The sequence below is a fragment of the Ciconia boyciana genome, chromosome 10 (genome assembly GCF_034638445.1).
Source record: "Ciconia boyciana chromosome 10, ASM3463844v1, whole genome shotgun sequence".
In the NCBI taxonomy this organism is placed as follows: Eukaryota; Metazoa; Chordata; class Aves; order Ciconiiformes; family Ciconiidae; genus Ciconia; species Ciconia boyciana.
Window position 1 is genome coordinate 332,891 of NC_132943.1, and position 18,783 is coordinate 351,673.

Genomic DNA, 18,783 nt, shown 5'->3' on the forward strand with positions numbered 1-18,783 from the left:
TCATTCTGAGCACTTGTTAAGGATGAAAATCCCAGGGGTAAACATAAGATTTGCCAATGGATTTCACAGATATTTGTTGACAGTCAACAAAATCCAAGAACTGCAAACCAGTTTTCATAGGAATGACACATGCTCTGTTCACTCACAGGCAAATCTCCTCCCCCGCCTTGCCATGTATCAAGTACCTGCTCAAGCTGGCATATACTGTGAAGCTATCTGTTTTCAAGGAGGAGTTTGTTAGGTTGTTTTTTGTTTTTTTGTTAAATACGAAAATCATGTTGTTACATACTTTCTTGGAAAATTGCCATATCAGTTTTAAAAGCAAGCAAGAAACACATCTGCTTTGCAGGTGTTTAGGCACAGAAAATTACAAAACAAAAGAGTGTGACAAAACTCAAAAGCATCTGAAAACAAAATCCTTTAATGCATATGTGCCAGCCTTAACTTCAAGCTACAAAGTTATCCTTGAGTTTTCAGGCAAAGAAATAAATGTAAAATATCCATGATCTTTAGTAAGTTTCATAGAATCTTATTTTAAAACATGAAACAACTGTCAAAAACCTACCTATTATTGTTAAAAACAACTACCACAACTAAGGACTCCCCTTCTCCAGGAATGTTCCAATTTATTTATTTCTCTTAGAGCATTGAAATACATATTCTTAGAATTTTTTCACTTTTTATGCAGTTTAGATTCAGTTTCCAAGCCAATTCCTGCTTAACCTACCTTTCCTGAGGTTTGAAAGTGGTTCCAACACTCCCCTTTTAAAAGCTGCTGCTGGATCTTGGACACAAGATCTCAGGCTAAGCATGCTTTGTAAGTGAGGCTCTTTTATTAGAAGATCTCTGTATGCTGTTAATTGATTTGAACGACAAAGCAAAGCTGCAATACTGTGCACAAATTCTGGGACAAGACACGTGTATGTGTTGTCAGCTTGACAGTAATGATAAGCAACAACCTGGAGAATTAAAAAAAAAAAAAAAAGTGTTACTCCTTCAATACTTAAGTTGGTTACTAGTTAGTCCAATTATGATGAAGTGTTACTAAGTTTCTCTTTCAACTACAAAATATTTTTCAGTGTTCGAATAATTATCCAACTCCGCAAATGGTCTCAGATGGTCTGTGTCAGAGACATAGAAAGGAAGACAGTGAAATAGATTTTGACCCTGTAGGGCATGCAAACAGGAAAAGAAATAAAAATGTTCAGATTCTGGTACGAAACGAGTAATTTGAGTTCATGCCATTTGGATACAGCGGGTAAACAGCTAAGTAACTACGTAACACAAGAAAAATAACTTGAGGGTCCAACTAAGCAACCTATTAGCTGTAATTTAACAACATTGTGTCACACGCTGTAATGATGCAAGGACTAATTTGATCATCATCAGGCAAAAGTAAATGACAGAAAGCTATTAAAGACATCCTCATATAGCAAACAGAGAAAGAGGACAACTGGCTTTATTCTGATTATTGCAAAGGTGTGTATTACTTAAAAATAAAAGATAACATAGGCCATATGTCTGAAAAAAATCAAACCACAATGAAAACATGGTGTTCCCAGTAAATAAAAAGTCTGCACTTCAGCAGCTTTCATAACATTGTTTCCAAATAATACATCACCTTAGAGACTGCAACAATAACCCTGTCTTTTCCTCACAACTATTTGCATAAAGTATGCAAATTCAGACATTAATTACTTTTACTACTTAAGCAAAAAATAAAACACTTATAATAATCTAATGCAAAAATAACTTTTAATTGCTTACTTCAGACTCTCAGAGTATGGAAAATAGATTACATTCAGACTCACCCTGCATCAGTGAATATAGATGGATTATACACAGACCAAACATTTTATCTTCTTTTTTTTCCCCCCAGAATTTTGCTTTTGGAAGGTACACTGAGCATCTACTTGTAGAGAACACATGACCCCTTTTGCAAGTAAAAGATCCCAACCTCCCATAAAAATTTCACATCTGTTCTATGTGTGTAACGTAACTCTTTCTAAGACCAAGCACTATTCAAGTAATAACTTGAAAGGTAGAAAAGGTAGGTAGCTGGGTTCACCAGTTATGAAACATTCAAATCTTTTAGAAGTGTCCAAGGCTACTGCCTGTTCTCCCATCACTGACTACTGGCATACCCAGGAGGCTCTGTAAAGCAGACTGTCTTTCCCCAGGTTAGAGTTTTTCTAACATACTGAAAATGTATTAATAAGTGAAAACTCACCTTTGAAGCAAGCCGTCTCACAGAATCACCTGTTTGATTTTGGTATTCAGGAGTACCAGGACAATTCAGAGTCTTCATTGTATTGGTACCACTTGCTGGAGGAGCAGACAGGGGTAACTGACTTAAGGGAATCTCCTGACAGGAGTCACCACCTATTTTTAAAAGACAACAAATACAGAAGGGACCAAATTTGCCAATTGTTTTATAGGAAAACATCACGGAATATCTTTACTGCTAGAGTAAAAATTAAAACTGAACAACAGCATTAAAAGAAGCCTGCAACTAGTCTGATAAACACAGGCACATATTTGCAACTTTACAATTTTAAAGCAATTCAACTGGCTTTTAGATCAAAACTATAGAATAACTGAAAGCAAAACCACACTGATGTGAAGTTTCCCTACAAAAATTGCATATGCAATGACTCATTTAAACCAATAGTTATTATATGACTGAACTCTTGGTAAATAGAAACAATTTATCATTATCACTATTATTATTTGAAATGTCAGCAGGGGAAGTAGCAGTAATAAGCAGCCACACCATCCTTTCAGTTAAGGTAGGCACTGGATTGGTCAGGTGACAGAATCCTATGGATCCCAGTAGAAGATAGAATGGGTTTCTCCATAGCTTTATTCTTGCCTCTACTGAAATTCTATGGAAAACGCGTGGTACTGAAAAGCACAGGGTACACAGTGGGGAAGAAACATGTCACTTCTCTCTTTCCAAACTAATAGGAGAACAAGCTACTACAGTCACACTACCAACAGAGTTTAGGGGGGACACTGCCTAACAGAAGGAAGAGATTCTACACATTCCCTCCATTTTACAGTCTCTTTTGATGGGCTAAGCCCACACTATATTTATGTGGAAGGTATTTGTCAAAGCATACAATTTTAACAGTTTCCTTTCCTTACTGGAGGAAACAAGTATTTGCAAGGAGTTGATGAGGCCCAACTACCTTAAGCCAAAAAAGCAAACACTCAACTCTTGTTATCGGTACAATAACCCGAACAATTACTCAGAAAACGAACATACTTTTGGGGGATGAATTAGGGCTATTTGAAGCTATTTGCCTCATGCGACTTCCATGGCAGCTAAGTGCCACCAGCCGTGAAATAACTGCAGTCTTCCCAAATCCCACATTTCCAGTAATGACTGCTCCACTGTTCTCTGCTGGATCAGTATTCTTCAATTTTTCTTCAATGGCTTGAAACAGCCATTCTCTTCCAACAAACACTGAGTCTGTTGTTATGCTTGGCACTTCAAACAATAGTGGCTTCAGCAAAATGTCTTGAGGCTTATAGGGGATGAAACGAGCTGAGAAGAGGTGGTAGGGAGAAAAGTTTATTAGAAGAAACTCAACATGCAATAAAACATCACTGTTTCAGAAGATCATTTCAGTCAGTGACCTTGTTAACAAGGCTCATAATCAGACTTCTTACAGCTTTCATCATGAAAACAATAAAGACTGATTTGCTCAGTTCAGGTCACCTCCATAATTCCTACGTGAATTAAATTCTAGAGGAGAGAAGCTACAAGTATAATTTAAGTTGCAGAATCCAAAAGTTTTCTTAAAAATGCATTAATAATTCTATAAATGGGGAAGTGCCAAACAGTTTTCAGTTTAGAGTGAACTACACTGCTGAACATCTCAGTATCAGGTCTTCAGATCTGTAAAGACATTTACAGAGAAACAGAAAAAGATACAGAGAATAAATAAATTTTTCTGTTTAAAAAAAAAAACGTATTTTTAAAGTAATGTAAAAAAAAAAAATTACTACCCTGTTTTCCTATACTTTTGAAGCCACAAGAACAGAAATTACACAGCACAGCTGAAAGTGTAGTCATGTTTGATTACTTTAATATTTGGCAGATACCTGACAAGACTTATAGAGAGAAGAATTTGGGTTTGGTTGCATAAAATACATTAGAATTTACAGAAATTATAATGTTCACTAACATAATGTTCTGAGGGTTCATTAACCAAATATAATGTCACACAAATGCTGTTTCAGCATTAATCTAGGACTATGAAAAAAACAAATGAAAGAGGACAGCATAGCATCTATATACAATCTCAAGATCAGTTTTACCAGGAATTTGCTTAAATTTTTCTGCTTTTAATTGTTATTGGTTGTGACGGATGCACTTGACTCCTTGACCAAACCAGCAGTAGTTTGGTTCGGGCTCCAAAGGAGGTAAAGGCCTAAGCTGCAACCAGGCCAAGAACTTCTCTAATTCCAGTCTGTTCTCTGAGAACCCACAAAGGAGGAGAGTGGCACAGTGACCATCGATGGATATGAGCTTGGAACACAGATCATGCAATTAACACATGAACAGCAGGTGGCTTTCCCAAGACTCACTCATCAAGGAACAAAGCAAGCTGTGAGTAGAAGGAGTCTCAAGCATACCTTTTCCATCGCATGTAATTTGACTACGAGCCAACCACTTTATTCCATAAATATGGAATATTTAAGTGAGCCACCTTTGAGCTCTCCCTGCTAAGCTGCATGGCTGCATGGCGGTGATCTCCCCTTGAGCTGGAACGCCCTCAAGGTTGCTCCTCGAGGCAGAGACCTCTCACACACTGCAGATCTTTTGTAAGTGACCGATATCACGCGTAACCTTAGTGTTATAGTGCACTAAGATCTTGTCTTGGTAACTTTGATTTTTGTCCTGGTAGTTTTGAATCATTGTTACGTCCTTTATGCAGTAAGTGATAGCGAACCTTGCCATCAAACTTTGTTAAGCTGCACTTTTACAACATCATATTTCAATAAAACCACTTTTGCTGATACCTTCGACGGTGGTTCTTTAAGCGGTCTAAATCACCCATTTGCGACATTGGTAAACTAACAGAGCCTGCAGATGACTAAGTTAGTTAAGAGAAAACAAAAAATTGCATACATCACTTGCATTTAACATAAACATGCTAATTTCAGACTCAAAGATCAGAGATATTGAATTATATATTAGTCATAAATAAGTCTAATGGTAGTAGATCAGTTTTCTTCCTAAAACAGAATTCTAATGACAGCCTCTTCAAGATTTTAAATTCAGCATAGTATTTCTTAAGTTGCAGTACACTCTTACCTGAATGTCACATGATAAATCTGTCAGGCAAGAAAATATTCAGTACAATTCCTGAACACTGTATTACACAACTTCAGTTTGGAGACTCACATGATTGGCACTGCCCATGCATGCTTAGATAAACAATTTACTGATTTCTTACTAAAAGCCATACGTTTAATTTCTAAACCACAGCATTATGCAGGAAAAACTGTAAGCAAGCATCTTATTTTCAGACATGTTGAGTGATCTGTCAGGAGCCCTCTAAAATAACACTTTGTAGAATGGGGGTGTTTACAAAGATCACAGAACATGCATGCTACAAAACTACTGAAGCACTGTATGAGTGTGCCAAGACAGATGCAGATGTAAATATGTATACCTTTACTTTCCTGCTGCACTCTTCCACCAGCAGTGTTGTGCCAAGGTAAGCGAATTGAAGTGCGTAAAGGAGTATTTCTTTGTCCATCCAAATAACTCAGATCTTCCAGTTTGGTTGAACTTGTTGCTAGAGTATTAAAGGATTGAAGCTTATTTTTCTCTCAGCGTAAGTTACAAAGAACATTATTATTTATTACAGTTCTTTCCTCAACATAGTACTTACAGATAAGTTTTTCTAGACAATGGCAGTGGTTGAGGTCATTCATGTTATAACGTTTACAAAATGCTTTTCAATCAAGTTCACTGAAGATTTAGTTGGATTTTTCCCCTTTCAGACGGCCCTCATGTCTGCCTTAACTTCCTCTCATGGTAAGCAGTTCTCATGTTAATACAGTTTCCTTTTTTACTATGAGAACAACCATATCAGTGAGGTCAGAAGCGTTAGGAACAGGTTCAGATACTAACTGCTAGTACACTACCTGTGAGGAAATATTTATATTCTTTTTGTACCAAATGCTACAGAATTCTGGGTAACATTTTTTATTTTCTTCAATTTTTAAACCAAAATGATAGCTATACAAAAGAAGAACTGAAAATCCAGAGAACATATTTGCCAAGTTATATCAAGGATATATACTTTTTCACCAGAAATAAAGCAAATGAATATTCACATTAGAAAAAGCAGTTTTCAAATTGATATCAAAGCCAAAGTCTTCCATCTGTTGGAGGGACAACACAGCAGGGCATAAGCAATTCAGATTTCTGGAGTGCACTGACAACAACTTCCTGACATAGACGACTGAGAAGCCAAAAAGGAAAGATGCTCTGCTGGACCCAATACAAACAGGGAAGAACTTGTCACAGATGTGAAAGCTGAGGGCAGTCTTGGCTGCAGTGACCATGAGATGGAGGAATTCAGGATCCTAATACGAGAGAGCAGAGCAAAAAGCAGTAGCACAACACCAGATTTCAGGAGCATGGACTTTAACCTCTTCAGAGTTCTGCTTGGAAGAATCCCATGGCATATAGTCCTGGAGAGAAGAGGGATCCAAAAGAGCTGGTTGACACTCAAGGATAACCTTCTGCAAGCTCAAGAAAGGGCCATCCGAACAAGTAGGCAATGAAGCAAATATGGCAGGAGGCCTGCATGGATAAGCAAGGAGCTCTTAACTGAACACAAGCTGGATGGGGCTTTGAGCAACTTGATCTAGCAAAAGATGCCCCTGTCCACAGCAGGAGGGTTGGAACTAGGTGACCTTTAAAGGTTCCTTCCAACCCAAACCATTCTGTGATTCTATGATACTATAAGATGATGACTGGCTTGGTGGATGGGGAGAGCTGTGGATGTTGTCCATCTTGACTTTAGTAAGGCTTCTGACACTGTCTCCCATAACATTGTCATGGACAAGCTGATGAAGTACAGGTTATGTAAGTGCAGAGTGAGCTGGACCCAAAATTGGCTGAATGGATGGGCACAGAGGGTTGTGATTAGTGACACAGTCCAGCTGGCGGTAACTGACTAGTGGTGTACTCCAGCAGTCAACACTGGGTCCAATACTGTTTAACATCTTCATTAATGATCTACATGATAGGACAGAGTGCAACCTCACCAAGTTTCCAGATGATACAAAACTGGGAGGAATGGCTGATATACCAGACGATTGTGCTGGCATTCTGATGGACCTTGACAAGCTGGAGAACTGGGCTGAGAGGAATCTCATGAAGTTCAACCAAGGGAAATGCAAAGTCCTCCAGCTGAGAAGGAGTAACCCCAGGCATCAGTACACAACGGGGACTGACAGGCTGGAAAGCAGCTCTGCAGAGAGGACCTTGGGGTCCCGATGGTAAACAAGCTGACCATAAGACTGCAATGCTCCCTTGTGGCAAAGGCAGCCAACAGCACCCTGGGCTGCATTAGGAAGAGCGTTGCCAGCAGGTTCAGGGAGGCAATCCTCTTCCTCTAGTCAGCACTGCTGAGACCTGAGTACTGTGTCCAGTTCTGGGCTCCCCAGTACAAGAAACATACAGACTTACTGAGCATTAACTGAATATCACCTCTTCCTAGGGTAAAGCAGGAAAGTCAAAACTACAGGTCCAAATTGTAAGATGTGAATGGGGTTTGCAGTGGGGTGTTCAGAGTCAGGGTATTCGGTACTAAACTACCAGAAGTCCAGCCTGAAAATTAAAGTCCAGTCCAAATTTACAGCAATGAAAGAAATCCTGAATGCAATGAATGAATACTAAACACAATGAAATGAAAGAATTTAAAGACTAGAAAAAGAGTCAGAGTCAAAAAAGCCAATGCTCCTGTGGATGTCACTTTAAAAGTATGAGAGACTGAGCAGAACTCCTTTGCATCAAACTGGGAGGGAGGTCTCAGGTTTGAATTGAGTTTGTTCAGCTTTGAACAGAGATAGATAAGACAGCAGCTTACTGTCATTCTCTACCTAACAGAAGGCCACAATTGGACTCTTCTTGGAGGGGCACAGTAACAGGATGAGAGGCAATGAACACAGGTTGGAACATGGGAAATGCACAGTAGATATAAAGGAAAAAAAAAATCATTAAGGATACCCAAAAAAGCTGCCCAAAGACGTGGGAGAATATCATCCTTGGAGTTACTCAACATGCAACTGAACAAGGTCCTGAGAAAACTGTTCTAATTGGATGCGCTTCCAGAGAGACGGTGGACCAGAAACCTTCAGGGGCCCCTTACAACCTAAAGTAGTCTATGCTTTTTTTAACACTTGGAAAACTCAGGTACTCATAAGTCTATGAGAAGCCAAAGCTAAAATCTGGGGATCTGTACTTCAGACAGCTATAGCAATGAAAGGGCAGTTACTGCAGTCCTCTTTGGCAACAAAGCCATTGAGTCCAGAGTGAAAATCCCTAAAATTTATGCAGTAGTGCTATAATATCCATGAAAAGAAGGTGATTGCTGCTTCCTCCCGTCATGTCCTAGAGTCAGCAAACCTAGTGTCCATCTCCAAAAGGCACTAGTTTTAAATGGACATGCAGATCAAGTACATGGGAAAAACATGAATCACATGCAAACAACACCAATGCTCCAAATGATAATCAGAGCAGAACACATGAGCTTGGCTTATGATGCAGAGTTGGAATATCATCTTCGTCACATTCATGAATCAGGAATTTTTCTTCAGGAAGATAACAACATAAGATAAAAGGAAAAGCAGGAGCATGGCATGGGTATGGTCCATCTCAGAACTCCAAAACAGCAAGTGAGACATAATAAAAGGGGAAGCAGTAACAGCAAGGCACAATTCAGTGATTCCTAAAACAAAATTCCTACTTCTCTAGAAGGCATTGGAGGTGTGACAACTTCCAATCCCACGTTCATCTAGGAAAAATTTCTTCAGTCGCCCTTATCTGCAAGGATATTGCAGGTTAACTATTTAACTTCTTGCATGCATAGCACCAAGCATCCAGTTTTTAAAGACAGATATTTAGCACTGGTACTCAAAAGCCAGAAAACAGTCATTTACAGCTTAAAAGCACACTAGATTTCACAAAAATCTGTAGCCAAAATCTCTGCACTATCAGATACTAGAACTTCTAAGATCAGGATACTACATTTCTTTTGACACAGGACAATCTGCACAGAGCATTAGTTTTTCGGCACTATAAAACTATAACACAGGTCATTCAAGAGGCAAATTGCAGATAAAGAAAGCTTTTTTCCAAAGCAGACTCAAAAATTGCTTCTAACATTTGTAATTTTATAGCTATGTAAAATAGCTAGACACATGCAAATTCATTACAATTGTTTGCTGCTGTTCACTTAAGACATTCACTTTTGTCAACAGGATGACTCTAATGAACAAACATAGCAGAAAGCCAGAAAGCTTTGTTCTGTGACAACAGCAGTTCTATGGAGAACCGTGGTACTCTCTCTCCCCCTGTGAACCTCGGAATTATTGTATTCATATCATAATATGTTGCTGAAAAATAATCCTTCAACTGTAGAATTTTGAAACAATGTGCTAATAATTTTCATGTTATTTTAAAACCTCAAATTACCTTTATTAAGACTGCAGCGTGTGTTTCAGCATCTTTCATGACACTTCATGAAGCATTATAAATGTAGGACTGCCTTTTTTTTTTTAAAGCATTGGATTTTGGCTATTACTGACAAGTCTTAAGTTCTTGATAACATTTACTGAGCTGCATATTAGCATCTCTTTCTGTTGCAATTCCAATCTATTACAATTTGTTGGAATTTTCTGGAATAAACACATTATATACTTCATTTGAAAATGAAATGGAGAATGCTTCTTTTTTTTTTTCCCCAGCTGAACCAATACGTTTGTGCCTTCACAATGAAAACACAGAACTACTGCTCATATTACAAACTATAAATTTCCAAAATTTAAAGTGGCATTGTCAGATCTTAAGATTCTCATTAAAATCGGTAGCATGTTCTTTGCCAAAATTTTGCCATTGACAATTTCAAAAGTTGGTTTACTAGCAATATTTCCCCTATACTTCTTATCATACTAAGAAAACCCCATGCATCAATTTTTGTTTCATCTTTTATACTAAAAATACTCCCTTTTGCTGACAGTATTTTCCAGCTGGAATGAAGTATAATATCCTCCCCTCCTCCCTCTAGGAATCACCAACTCCCAAGCCCTAACCTCATTACTGAAGTTTTCTTCACTCTGCATTTACCAAGTTTTTTAATTTTGAATTTTTAGTTAGCTAACGCTACTGCCACATATATGGCACCCATGCACCAGAACATTTTTCTTGCAGGGTTTTATTTATGTAATAGAATTGCCCATTACTGTTAGAATTTGATGGGCTCTACTAATGGTGCTTTTTCAGAGATTTGCCTATTTCACAACACTTAGAAAAAGTAATGGTAAGGTCACAGATGAACAGACCCACATTTTCTGAACGAATGGTTCAACTAGAAGGCAGAATTTCACATAGTTCTTTAAAAAATATATACGCACTTGTTCAACAGAGATCAAAGTATGATTTTAATCTTGGTGTTAGTCAGATTTACAGATCTAGCAAATGCGAGCATAAAAGCCCTCTCTATGACAATTTTAAACAACTCGGGTAATGCTCATCTATTCGGTTTAGAACCTATGCTTTTTTCTTTTTGTCCTATAAAAGTACTTTCATACTAACAACATAACTTCAACAGAAAGATTCAACAGAAATGTCCTGTCTTTAAGAACATCCTTTTTTCTGCCTCAGGACTTTACCTGCAACGGAGTTTGGACGAGGCATTATTAAAGAGACAGAACTTTGAGCATAAGGAACGGGACCTTCTCCTGTTGGTACTTCTTTTGGCAAATTCTCAGTAGATCCAACAGCTTCCTCTTCTGCAACTGGTGAACAATTATCTGTTCTTCGATCATGACTAATCCCTTGATGTTTTCCAGCTCTCAGACTCCCATCCTTGCTCCATTCCAAACTGGATCCACTACGATCATCATTTTCTGATGAACTTGTTATAGTTGCTGAAAAAGAGAGAAAAAAAACCCAACTAAACTACATATTGGCGGAAAATGGTGCCGTCATGTTAATATGCATTATAATTGTCATACGCAAATGGTATTTTGGGCCAGAAGATATTCAAGTATTTCTTCACTGGATAATTTGTTAATTTAAGGAATATTATTTGTCTAAAAGAGCCAAACAACATAGCTTCTCAGACTGGGAAAAACATCTGAGAAAGGAGGCAAGAAAATGTTTTTAAGAATCCAGGTGTATCTTTAGATCTATGCAGTTTGTGCTGGGGCGGGGCGGGGGGGGACGACGGGACACACGACACAAAACAAAACAAAAAAACCCCACCAACCCACAAAAAACAACCACCAAAACATTTATGACTTTATATGAAGAATCTACTACTTCACCAAAACATCTCAACTTCTTTTAAAAATTAAAATTCTATAACATATTTTGCAACTTTTCAAACCATTCTGTAAACATGGAGACAACAAAAGCCCATTAAGAAGTAGAAATACCATCTAGAGCAAGAAAAATTTTAAATGCATCTTTTCAATAACTCACATTATTAAAGACTAGTATTTTACAAAAAGAATTCAAAATTCAATTCTTCGAAAAAACTTGCACAGTTCTTCCAAAGTTGGGAGCCTTTCCACAAGCCTACTTGTGACCAAACATCCTGTATATTTGTGAAGCATAAATGATAAAAATTCAATGTTGTTCAGCGATCTAGCTCACCTAAAATAGATAGCTTAGCTACATTATGATGACAATCAGCCTGCACTCACATACCTGGCAAACTAATCTTGATAGAAAGCTTCCACCTACTGAGCTATATACTACTCCTTTCTTAAGTACCTACTACATTTCACTGTCAGAAAGAGCATACAAGGCTAGATGAATGTTTGATCAGAGCCAGTAGAGTATATGAACAAAATTTCAGATTATATTAAACATACTGATTTACGTTTTTAAAAGTATTTCAGTGTACTGTAGTATAAAGTAAATCAGAGGCTCAAATAAAGGCTTTTTTAAAAAATTTGTTTCTGATGTCATTATAAACCAACCAGAAAACATTTACAAATACTTTCTCAATATTATGTGAAACTTTTTGGCAGTAAGATGTGCTTTTTTTGCTATGAAAATTTCAGATGCCGCAAAACAAGCAACATAGAGCTAGACAGATCCTCAGCTAAAAGACAACTAAAGACCACACAGGTGTTTTTGGATGCTGCATTACAGAACAGTAGTTTTCCACTGCTGCAGTGATTCACTTGATGAAAGCTGAAACAACACTAACTGCATTATCTAGAGTGCGCCAAACATTCCCGTTTGGTGGCTGGGTGTTATCAGAGTGCATCTTTAGATCCTCAAGATTGTAGTTAATCAAGGCCTCCTGCAATAACTGAAGGTGTGAAGAATTTATACTCCTAAAGACCTACTTGAGTAATGTTTCATAAAACTATGTTAATGTGCTTGCATAAGAACACTTTGCAAATATATACTGGTTTTTGTATGTTTAATAGTGAAATTACTCTGTTTCATTTAAAATGTTTTCAATACTTAAACTCTCACAAAATAACTGAATAACAAATATTTATTAAAGGTTAAGCCAACACTCAATGCATTTTGAACACTCAACACTTGAACGCAACAGAGGAAAACACAAAATAGGATGAAAGGGCATCAGGATTTAAAAGTAAAATAAAATAAAAAAAAATCAATGCCAGTTCAAATAATAATATCTATGCAAACTGTGGGTCCTCCCCAGGCTAAAATGTTAAATGTTCAGGTATGTGGCGATTCTACGCTCAACTGACCAAATCATTAAGTAAAACATTCTGGCATATTAGAATGCTAACAAAATGCAAACACACAGAGTGCTCCTTAGAACTCTGAGGCTTGTCCAGTCAGAATCAGCACCAACTATTCTTTCACATCAACTGCACTGCAGCTTCAGCCCTGCAGGATAATGAGGTACTCATACAACTTTGCATTCTTCCAGCTTAGCCTCACATTCACAAGAAATTTAAGATCTGATGCTCAAATTCAAGAGCTTGTATTCTAAGAAATACCAATAGTATGACATACATTTTAGAGGCAATAGAAGAAAAAGCTTTTCAGGCATTCCATTAACCTTTGCACACAGCCTAGATTGTACTTCTGCATAACAAACTTATTTCATTTTTATGGTTGTGTCAAAAAAATCTGGCTCCTCCTGAAGTATGAAATATTTAAAACTATGATTCCTCCTGGAGTGAAATGTAGCATCAGGAAACCTTGCTGCTCAAGATTTCCATACTGAACCAGTGGCGAGTATCCAGAAAAGCTTACATTTTGGCCAGTAGCCCAGTCTTTTCGCCTGCTTAACTCATTGCGGAAGATTAAAACCTGCCTCCACTACTATTATGTCAAACTCAATAGAAGCAAAGAAGAATTCAACTACAGCGGTAAAACATTAGAGAAATGAAAAGAAACCTGAACCATAAGAACCTAGAAGAGAAATAAAAAGAAACCTGAACCATAAGTAAAAAAGAGGGCAAGGGAGAAAAGATAGATTTCCCATCAGAGTCTGGTGGCCCAGAAAACATAGTGGGAGTAGAAATACAATGGAAGCCCACATAAGTAGCATGAAATAGCAAGCTATTTTCATGGTTGGATGAACTCTATCAAAGACATGAGAAAACACATACTTGCTAAACATAATTTAAAACACACATTTACAACTAATAACAAATTTGAATGCACAGACACATTTGGATTTAAAAAACAAAAATATGGGTCATTTATCAGAGAGGTGCCCCTTATTTCTCATCTTGGTTTCATGCCTTTATAAGTGTAAGGGGTTCTGCTATGGGACAAGGGGTGTTCATATTCTCCCTGAATTTGAGACATGAATGACAGCTCCACAGAACTGTGGCAGATGATTTTCATACGGTCCCATCATTATGAAGCATATATACTTGACTGAAGGAGGTATACAGGTGTTCCCCCCCACCCTCTATCTTCTCTAGGGATTATCCCCCTGCTTTCATACTCATACACTTCACAAGTCCACCATCCTCTCGCTCCCTGTATAATAAAGGACTTATTTTCACATTTCTCCTCTTTTTGAAACTCCTTCCTTTTCATTAGTTCAATAAGTAACTTTTATTACTGAGTTCAAAAATCTTTTATTAAAAATATTAGTACTTACAATGTTATAGAATCATAGAATTGTTTAGGTTGGAAAAGACCTTTAACATGATCAAGTCCAACCGTTAACCCAGCACTGCCAAGCCCACCACTAAACCATGTCCCTAAGAACCTCATCCAAACGTCTTTTAAATACCTCCAGGGATGGGGACACAACCACTTCCCTGGGCAGCCTGTTCCAATGCTTGACAACCCTTTCAGTGAAGACACTTCTCCTAATATCTACTCTGAACCTCCCCTGGCACAACTTGAGGCCATTTCCTCTCGTCCTATCCCTTGTTACCTGGGAGAAGAGACCGACCCCACCTCTCTACACCCTCCTGTCAGGCAGTTGTAGAGAGCGATGAGGTCTCCCCTCAGCCTCCGCTTCTCCAGGCTAAACAGCCCCAGGTCCCTCAGCCGCTCCTCATCAACCTTGTGCTCCAGACCCTTCACCAGCTTCGTTGCCCTTCTCTGGACACACTCCAGCCCCTCAATGTCTCTCTTGGAGTGAGGGGCCCAACACTGAACACAGCATTCGAGGTGTGGCCTCACCAGTGCCAAGTACAGGGGCACGATCACTGCCCTACTCCTGCTGGCCACGCTATTCCTGATACAAGCCAGGAAGCTATTGGCCTTCTTGGCCACCTGGGCACACAGCTGGCTCATGTTCAGCCAGCTGTCGACCAACACCCCCAGGTCCTTTTCCGCCAAGCTGCTTTCCGGACGCTCTTCCCCAAGCCTGTAGCATCGCATGGGGTTGCTGTGACCCAAGTGCAGGACCCGGCACTGAGCCTTGTTGAACCTCATTCAACTGGCCCCAGCCCATCGATCCAGCCTGCCCAGGTCCCTCTGCAGAGCCCTCCCTACCCTCAAGCAGACCAACACTCCCACCCATCCCTGTGTCGTCTGCAAACTGACTGAGGGTGCACTCGATCCCCTCGTCCAGATCATTGATAAAGACGTTAAACAGAACTGGCCCCAATACTGAGCCCTGGGGCTCAGTATCAATAAACACCACTGGTGACCGGCCACCAACTGGATTTAACTCCATTCACCACAACTCTTTGGGCCCGGCCATCCAACCAGTTTTTTACCCAGTGAAGTGTACGCCTGTCCAAGCCACGAGCAGCCAGTTTCTCCAGGAGAATGCTGTGGGAAACCGTGTCCAAGGCTTTACTAAAGTCTAGGTCGACAACATCCACAGCCCTTCCCTCATCCACTAAGCGGGTCACCTTGTCATAGAAGGAGATCAGGTTAGTCAAGCAGGACCTGCCTTTCATAAACCCATGCTGACTGGGCCCGATCCCCTGGTTGTCCTGTACGTGCCGTGTGATGGCACTCAGGATGATCTGCTCCATAACCTTCCCCGGCACCGAGGTCAGGCTGACAGGCCTGTAGTTCCCCAGATCCTCCTTCTGGCCCTTCTTGTAGATGGGTGTCACCTTTGCTAACTTCCAGTTGACTGAGACCTCCCCGGTTAGCCAGGACTGCTGATAAATGATGGAAAGCGGCTTGGTGAGCACTTCCGCCAGCTCCCTCAGTACCCTTGGGTGGATCCCATCCAGCCTCATAGACCTGTGTGTGTCTACATGGTGTAGCAGGTCACTACCTGGATGATGTAGTTGTCATGCCAATATACTATTTTAAACAAACATGAGGCTAGTTCTGACCTCATTTAGAAGATGGACATACTCATAGAATATTTCAAGCTTGCAAAGCATGGGTAGTAGGTTCATACCAGTATCTACATTTGTCCACTTGAGAGAAGGGAAGCTCTCACTCAAGAACAGGTTTTAAAGAAGGTTAAAGAACAGAGCTCCAGCCTATTACCCTGCCTTTCTAGAAGGAAAGAAGGAACCCACTCCACTCCAAAACCAACAGCTGCTTCTACAGTCTTGGATGAACTATGTGTTACGGATACTGTAAATGTATTTATTTGAAGACTTCATAAAGTATCTGCAGAAGAAATGCATCTTCTGTGACATTAAACTGCATATACAAAACATGCATGCATCCCTCCCCTGGGCTGCAGTATCTCACAGAAGAGCTCAGTAAGGCTGAAAGTACGCAATCAACAGAGAAACAGGATCCCTTTTTCCCCTTCTATATCACATACCAGAGAAGCAATTCACTGTATTAGTAATGCCTATTTTTATATTCACATTGATGCAACTCTCACTGATATAAACAAAAGTTGCATGCAAAACAATGTGCAGTCCTTAAACTTTTTTGCAAAGTCAGCTAAGTTTTTCAGTAAGGTACCACTTTAAACAAATGAACAAACACATTGGTTTAGATCTCCAAACAACTAAGTATTCCAAACCAACATGACTCCTCTTTTTATAAAAGGCAAACACTCACCAGTTAGAGAAGCCTTAAGAAAGGTCCCAAATTTTTTAAGAAACATGCCTAAGCAGAGGTGCCTAATAGTCTATACATCACTTAGAGAGCTAGTAAAAGCTTAAGCATAGATGCATTTATGAAGGTAGAAGTATCTTTGTAACCATGTCTTATCTGGGAAGCCCATTTTGTTTTAATGGTACAACTCTCAGATCCCTCTGTCATTCAGAAAACTGATTTAAACTACTCTATTAATAAAGCAAAACCCTTATAAAACATTTTAAACAAGGAAATGACTAAGGTATACCGAGATAAATATTTTTTGCAACAAGAGGCATTACTGTTTCTTCTAGTCATACATTGCTGTATTTTGACACCAATATACTCACTTGTACAATCATTTCAGTTTGTTTTATACCTGCAGTGTAATCAAAACAGGAAACCCTAAATTCTGATAAAACCTAAAACTAATGTATTCTCGAGTCATGCAATGACTGAAATCTGTGAACCCAAGAGCAACAATTTGATATACCCTTTCCTTTACATTAAAATGTTAATGCTATCTCGAAACTAGATCTTACACAAAACTGACCATGGACAATGGCTTTTATCAATCTACTATGGAACGAGTTCACAAAATCATTTTCTAATACTGAAGTACTTAAGTGTTATACAAATCTTATACAAATATTACTAAAAATAATATTATGTCATAACTTATGACCATTAATTACTTCACTTTATAATAAAATGCAAGAACATCTATAGTCAGAATAAAGTGTTATCAACTGCATTATGAAAACATGTATTATCACTACTTCTTGGCAAGTACTACACCAATGATCATCATGGTAGCATTCATAATGGCAGGCAGAGACCACTTTCACTTGGAATTCCTTCCACAAACAAAAGTTGTAAATAAGAAAGTACTAAGTTCACAGTCAAAGACAATGACAGGTCTTAAGTTTACTTTGTCAAATCTAGGCATTTAAGATTTAGAATTGCTTCCCTTTTTCAGCCTCCCTAAATTTAGTCCATCAGCTAGACTTAAAAAGAACTGAAAGCTCACTTGTATACTGAGAAAGCATCAGGTTAGGGGGCATTTTGTGCTTTTTGTTGGTAAGCTTAACAGCTGTTACAAAATCAATTTTAAAAGGGATCAACAATTGGTTAAGGAGTCAGCATTTAAAAAAAAAATTACTAAACCAATAAAGAAGAATAAGCCTTCCTACAACAGTTTATAACAACATGAAAAAATATGCTTTTTACATCTTAGTCTGATCTTCCAGAAAATAATATTAAATCAGCCACCTGGGTGCCCAAAGGTACAGGTAGATAGTGGTACAGACAAAGACCCATTAGGGCAGGGAGCAGAAATAGGGAAGATGGCAGAAACGAGGCAGCAAAGAATTTAGATCTTTTCTTTAGTACTGAACAGACTTACTGAAATATTCAGCTAGTTGGTAAAAGGAGCTATGTAACAGTTGGCCTGTGTATCTCTCTAACAGTTGTATCTCTCTAAAGATAACTGACTCCCCACAGGAGATGCATATATAGCCTCAGTTCAGTCATCTATTCAGTGGTGGATCACACAATTTCACCTCGTCCATGATGCCCCATTTTAGCTTCATTTTCACACCCATTACTCAAAAGTTTGCACTGTTTGTGAACAGTTTGATTTAGGTTATTCTCATAAGAAGTAGCATCAATTATTTTTTCCTCTGCTGGAAATTAAACCAGCTTCAAGCTATGCTGTGCTTCACCATTATGAAATGCATTGTAGAGACCTATATAATGGAAAAGGAAAAAGGTAGAAGAAAGTAAGAAATAGAGCAAAACAGAGGAAATTAATTATTTTAAAGGAAAACATGGAGAAATTAGAACTGCACCAGGAAAACAAAAGAAGAGAAATGCACACCTAAAACCAGCAACTGTTATAGTCAAAGAATATGACTCCAACCTTTCAAGTACAGAGGATTTGAAACGGGATCCATGGACAGCATAAAACCAAACACAATGACATGAAGCAGCTATTCAGACTTGTACTATTAAGAGAAGATTAATTTCTATTAATTGCATTACTAATTAAGATG

At 38.6% G+C, this 18,783-nt stretch overlaps 1 protein-coding gene across 38 annotated transcripts in view; it reads right to left on the reverse strand.

Moving 5' to 3' along the window:
* TANC1 (tetratricopeptide repeat, ankyrin repeat and coiled-coil containing 1) overlaps positions 1–18,783 on the reverse strand; it is a 125,133-nt gene that overhangs the window by 25,534 nt on the left and 80,816 nt on the right. For all 38 annotated transcript variants that reach the window (XM_072875093.1, XM_072875091.1, XM_072875089.1 and 35 more), the window contains 5 exons: positions 10,924–11,181; positions 5,688–5,813; positions 3,269–3,550; positions 2,231–2,382; positions 728–959 (listed from right to left, as the gene is read on the reverse strand). In XM_072875093.1, the coding sequence (XP_072731194.1) occupies positions 728–959; positions 2,231–2,382; positions 3,269–3,550; positions 5,688–5,813; positions 10,924–11,181 (1,050 nt within the window). The remainder of the gene's footprint in view (positions 1–727; positions 960–2,230; positions 2,383–3,268; positions 3,551–5,687; positions 5,814–10,923; positions 11,182–18,783) is intronic.